This window comes from Micropterus dolomieu, linkage group LG17 (assembly GCF_021292245.1).
Source record: "Micropterus dolomieu isolate WLL.071019.BEF.003 ecotype Adirondacks linkage group LG17, ASM2129224v1, whole genome shotgun sequence".
Classification (NCBI taxonomy): Eukaryota; Metazoa; Chordata; class Actinopteri; order Centrarchiformes; family Centrarchidae; genus Micropterus; species Micropterus dolomieu.
In genome coordinates this window covers 36627100-36632914 of record NC_060166.1, presented here as the reverse complement: position 1 = coordinate 36632914, position 5815 = coordinate 36627100, and the positions used below count along the sequence as shown (strand labels likewise).

At 47.9% G+C, this 5815-nt stretch overlaps 2 protein-coding genes and 1 non-coding gene across 7 annotated transcripts in view; 1 reads left to right on the top strand and 2 right to left on the bottom strand.

Moving 5' to 3' along the window:
- Positions 1–2311, top strand: part of LOC123986639 (dual specificity protein phosphatase 14) — a 4079-nt gene extending 1768 nt beyond the window's left edge. For all 4 annotated transcript variants that reach the window (XM_046075016.1, XM_046075015.1, XM_046075014.1 and 1 more), the window contains 2 exons: positions 1457–1795; positions 1917–2311. In XM_046075016.1, the coding sequence (XP_045930972.1) occupies positions 1485–1795; positions 1917–2139 (534 nt within the window). In that variant the 5' untranslated portion in view covers positions 1457–1484 and the 3' untranslated portion in view covers positions 2140–2311. The remainder of the gene's footprint in view (positions 1–1456; positions 1796–1916) is intronic.
- Positions 2312–2524: 213 nt separating this feature from the next.
- The window catches only part of polr2d (RNA polymerase II subunit D), a 3727-nt gene continuing 436 nt past the window's right edge, over positions 2525–5815 (bottom strand). Inside the window, exons 1-4 of one of the 2 annotated variants that reach the window (XM_046075019.1) lie at positions 5046–5367; positions 4016–4196; positions 3835–3930; positions 2525–2776 (exon numbers count right to left, since the gene is read on the bottom strand). In XM_046075019.1, the coding sequence (XP_045930975.1) occupies positions 2698–2776; positions 3835–3930; positions 4016–4196; positions 5046–5124 (435 nt within the window). In that variant the 5' untranslated portion in view covers positions 5125–5367 and the 3' untranslated portion in view covers positions 2525–2697. Of the gene's footprint in view, positions 2777–3834; positions 3931–4015; positions 4197–5045; positions 5368–5815 lie in introns of those variants that run through there. The other variant, XM_046075020.1, reaches the window with a different exon arrangement.
- Positions 5718–5789, bottom strand: trnag-ucc. The gene has a single exon. It is a non-coding gene; the product is annotated as a tRNA-Gly (tRNA).

Below are 5815 nucleotides of genomic sequence, written 5' to 3'. Positions count from 1 at the left end.
TTGGACCACTCAGCAGCAGTCCAGTCCTTTTTGTCTTTAGCCCAGGCGAGACGCTTCTGACGCTGTGTCTTGTTCAAGAGTGGCTTGACACAAGGAATTCGACAGCTGAAACCCATGTCTTGCATACGTCTGTGCGTGGTGGTTCTTGAAGCACTGACTCCAGCTGCAGTCCACTCTTTGTGAATCTCCCACACATTTTTGAATGGGTTTTGTTTCACAATCCTCTCCAGGGTGCGGTTATCCCTATTGCTTGTACACTTTTTTCTACCACATCTTTCCCTTCCCTTCGCCTCTCTATTAATGTGCTTGGACACAGAACTCTGTGAACAGCCAGCCTCTTTAGCAATGACCTTTTGTGTCTTGCCCTCCTTGTGCAAGGTGTCAATGGTCGTCTTTTGGACAGCTGTCAAGTCAGCAGTCTTCCCCATGATTGTGTAGCCTACAGAACTAGACTGGGAGACCATTTAAAGGCCTTTGCAGGTGTTTTGAGTTAATTAGCTGATTAGAGTGTGGCACCAGGTGTCTTCAATATTGAACCTTTTCACAATATTCTTATTTTCTGAGAAACTGATTTGGGGGTTTTCATTAGTTGTCAGTTATAATTGTCAAAATTAAAAGGAATGGACACTTGAAATATATCAGTCTGTGTGGAATGAATGTATACATTATACAAGTTTCACTTTTTGAATGGAATTACTGAAATAAATCAACTTTTTGATGATATTCTAATTATATGACCAGCACCTGTATATAGTAATTATAAGTCACTTTAAATGAATAAATGTAAATGGCCTACCTGATGAGGTAGCCTCACCTGTCAGTCACTGTTGTGGGTTTAATGCCCCATTATTAATCCCTCTGTACTTCTACATCACATTTCGTACTGCAGTACTGGTATTTTTACTTCAGTGAGAATTTAAATGTACTGCCGTATACACAAAATGCAACATATGGTTTGCAAACACTTTAAACTGATAAGGAGCTTTTTTCCAGCAGTTCTTTTCTATTCCAGAATTTGTTAGTTTAACTGAACAGGACACCAACAGGAGGGCGTCTGCCGAAGCCTCCCGGGCTGATCAACACCCCCCCTGCTGTGACCCAGGGTCTGACTGGATGTGTACTCAGTATAATAATAATAATAATAAAAAACTGCGTTAACATGCGATAAATATATTTGGCAGCGTTAATTAACGCAATAATAAAACTAAACATACATGACATCCTGTAGGTATTGATTTTTAGATAACTTTCACTCGTTCATGTGTCTAAAAATCCTTTTGCGTCCACATCCAGACCAGAACCTGGATGGGGGGCCAGTTTAGACCTTAAACCACTAATCCGTTACACAAAATTAACAATCAGCTGTTTTTAATCATCAATTAAATATTTCTGTAATTTTTAAGGCAGAAACATCAAGTCTGATCTATGACTTTGAGCCCCGTGTCTTGTCTTGCAGGTAACGGCGCCTCTCTCTGTAGCTGGCCATGTCGGTGTCTCAGGTGTCTCCTGGACTGTTCCTCAGCGGTCTGGACTCAGCTCTGAGCCTCGGCGTCCTCTCCAGCAGGAACATCACGCTCATCATCAACGCCAGCGGGCTGGAGGACGTGGCCTACCCTCAGCTAGACGGCCTGCACGTCCTCCATGTCCCCGTCCAGGACCAACCTCACGCCCCCCTGAGACACTACTTTGACTCAGTGGCTGAACAGATCAGTCAGAACCAAACAGGGGGGACCCTGGTCCACTGCACTGCAGGCAGGAGCCGATCCCCCGCCCTGGTCATGGCCTACCTGATGAGGTAAACTCCAGCCTTACCTGTCAGTCATTGCTGTGGGTTTATTGTCCCATAATTAATCCCTTTGTACTACATCTGTAGTATTTTATTCTGCGGTACTGGTACTTCTATACGGTCTCTGCAGGTCTGAAGGCCTCAGCCTGCGGCAGGCCCACGAGCTGGTTCTGGAACGGCGGCCGTTCATCCGACCCAACGCCGGGTTCTGGAGGCAGCTGATGGAGGACGAGCGGCGGCTGTTAGGCAGGAACAGCGTGAGGATGGCGAGGACGTCCAGCGGCGTCCTGCCCGAAGCTCTGGATGAGTCGGAGGACACAAACCCGGCCGCGGCGTATTGCGTCAACGTTTGATGGTCTGAACAGAGACGCGGATGGACTTCTTACAAAACTACAGACACATCTGGACCCGACAGTTTGTCTTCTGGCTTTTATTGGACGGAGGAAAACTTTAGAGCACCAATCAGCAGCCAGCAACACTTCACTTCTTCTTTTTGTCATTAAACCTCCTGTTCAGACTCTCTCACTTCCTGTCTGTGTTTGAAATCACCTGTCTCAGCAGGTGTCTAACAGGACGGCGAGGCGTTGAGCGTCTCTCGCCGTCTTTCTGTCTGATGTTCTTTCAGAGACGTGAAACAGCGTTGCACACCTGTACACACACACACCTGCAGGTCTCACAGGATGTACTGAATAAGACCAGAACCAGGAGGCCCCAGTACAAAGCAGGCAGAGGCGGTGATGTAGAAACAAAGTTTATTGTGACGTCAGGAACGTTGAGCTGAACAATAAAGCAACTGGAGGACTGCGATGTCATCAGATCACAGGATCAATTCAGTGGTCAGAAAGAAATTAAACACTGCAGGGAGGACAGGGACCTGAAGGGGGGCAGAGACCCAGACTGCAGTCCTGGTCTCAGTACTGGAAGCTTCTCTTGGTCTGGATGTCATCCAGGATCTGCTGCAGCTCCTCGTCTTCAAACCGACCCTCCAAACTGAAAACACACACACAAACACACATTAACACAAACACACATCAACACCTGAGCCTGTTAGCAGACAGACTCCAGGATCAGGAACCCTCCAGAGCCCAGCTGAGTCTAAGCCCTCGTACTCACACTTCCTGTCTTGAGTGTGTTCACACTGCATCACAACACCGGTCGCCATCTACGTAGCGGAGGTATTTTCAAACTTGTGAAAATGGCAGCTGAGGAAGCTGCAGCGGCGGTAAAACATGTTAATGGCGCCGGCCGAGCCGCGGTATTGTCCGGCGTCTACTCAGACTGATGCGTTTCTGCAGCGGAGCGTTCAGCCTGACCTCTCTGAGAGCCCGCTCTGCTCGCTGCAGGCTAACGCTACATATCCTACATGGAGCATTTCAGAGTAAGAGCGTTTTGCCCGTCTGATTTTGCCGAGTCATTCAGATTTTGTTCAGTTGTCCTTCATTTTAGTGCTTCTGTCACGGTGAAGTAGCTACGTAGTTAAATTGTGTCTTTTTTTTTGGGTCTGTTTAACTGTGTTTATTGTTGATCTACGATCGGGAGTCTGCACATGGTGTTTTATTTTGGAAATCGACTTTCAGATTCTCTGTGCCGTTCTGAGTCTGACTTCCTGCCTGGTTCATCTGCTCTCACGTCGCTTCAGTCAGAAATAGACCGGCAGTGAATACTGAACTTTAGCAAAACTTATCCCAATCGTTCGGCTCTACTGCGGACGTGATTGGACGGCGCTGACTGTAGAATGGAGGGAGACGAGAGAGAGACGGGAAGTGTCCTAAGATCATCTGAAGCTAACAGGAAACAGCAGCTCTGTACAGCGAGTCTGCTGTAAAACAGAACCAGCCTACGGAACCCGGTCCAGCATCTGAGCAGAAAGACCGGAGGACTTCCGACCCGAGTGCTGGATGGAAAAATCTAAACCCTCTAGACTTGATCGGATGTTGGTGATGACGATCCGCCAGGTTACAGCTGGCCGTTAAAAAGCAGCAGCAGCGGTCAGATGCTGCGACCCGGTTCTGGTTAGAGCATCTGGGTCTGCCGTGGATCAGACCTACCTGGGGATCAGGGCCTTGGCCTCCTCAGCAGCTTCAGGACACAGATTTGCTAAACTGGCCAACTCGAACTTGTGCAGCTTCTTCTGCAGGAGGAGACTGAGGACAGAGAGACAGAGGGGGGGGGGGGCGTCAGATCCAGATCAGACCACAGAGACTCACACCGTGTCCACAAGAGGCTGACCTGCGGACGGCAGTGATGGTCTCCCGGTTCTTGAAGCGGCTGAACCGAGCCGTGTAGTTCAGGGTCTTCATGAAGACTTCGGACAGCTCCTGCTCGTCCTCGGCGCTCTCGTTCTGCTGCTTCCTGTGTTCCAGCAGCATGTGGACCTCCGAGTTCAGCAGTGTCTCCGCGTTCTCAAACTCTGCAACAACAACAACAACAACAACGCCACAGGCTCAGAGGAGCGGAACTGTACGAACAAGAGCACGGACGCCATGTTTGTAGTCCTGGGCAGTTTGTAGTTATACTGAATTTGAACCCTAGGGTGACCAGACGTCCCCGGAAATGTCCCCGCTTTTAACTGAGTGTTAATCACAGACTGTAGAAGGCGTTAACAGACCTGAAATCAGATTTTACGTGGCCAAAAACTGATTCTCATCCGCGGGAGCGCAGCAGCATGTTAAATCTGTACCGACCAGTTTCTTTACGTCTACGGCTGCTTTTATCTGGATCAAACTGACATGACGTGCAAATAAACACCAATTTATATCCACGGTAACAGCAAAGGTTTGTCTTTGTGAAACTTTTAACGGTTCTTTTAACGGAATAATCACAACTGTGGCCAAATGAAGTGTTTATAGCGTAACCAGGCCTGACATTTACGTGATTATAGGCAACAACTGAAGTCTGCTGCTGCTGCTGGTGGAAAATGTGTTTGGTAGGCGTGTGTCTCATATTCTTGTTTATATTTAGAAAACGGGACTGTAGGCTTATAATCAACACGACTTACTGCTGATTTATATTAAAAATAATGATCTCGTTTACAATTATCCTTAATAACATACTCTAATTTATCTAAGCTGCTGTGTACCGACCGATCCAGACCTTTTTTACCTGTACAAATACCTTTAAATGGCCGATACAGCGTGTGTATTTGCCAGAAAGTGACCGGAAACTCTGAGAGAAGCTTCCGCGTTATCCCGCAGTCTCTCGGGGCGGGAACGAGCTGGCATGAATAACGTGCAGCAGGGTGAAATCAGCAAACACCGACCTTTAGGAAACAGCAGCTGGGAAGCATCTTCTTCAACATCACCGACGTGAGCAGGAGCCGCGCCGCCTCCGGCCGCCATGACACACAGCGGCTAACGGCTAACGGCTAACTGGCATCAGAGGAGACACAAAAACGGCGGGCGGCGGCAGCAGCCGGTCCGGAGTTTAAAGTCCGGCTCCCGGAGGCTCCCGGCGGTCTGAGGACGGACTAGGTGGACCGGAGAAGTTTCAGCAGCCTGAAAACGGACGCGGGTTTCTGCTCGGCGCCTTTTCAGTCACACAAAAACACGAACAACCGCTTCCGAGTCTGAAGAGTATCATTTCCGGTCTGTAGCCGGCCTCCTTCAAAATAAAAGGAGTGTCAAACAGCGCCCCCCGGCGGACAGTAAATGTCACAGCACTGAGTCTTACGAGCAGTTTACTACGCAAACATATTACAGGCCAGAGGATTTCTACAAATATATAAATATAAAACTGACATAATATAAAAAAGAATTAAAAAATATAAAAGAATAAATGAAAATAATGAAGAGTAACAAAGTAATGCACTTAAACCAGTGAGACAATTTTTCATCATCCAGTCATTTCATTTCTTACCTGCTGTAACTAATTCTATCGCCATCGTTGAAATCAAAACTGAAGTTTGTCAGCGGGGGGGAAAAAAATACACGTTTGCGTTGGCCGGGAATCGAACCCGGGTCAACTGCTTGGAAGGCAGCTATGCTAACCACTATACCACCAACGCATCTGGTGAGCAGGGCTCCTCTGTCT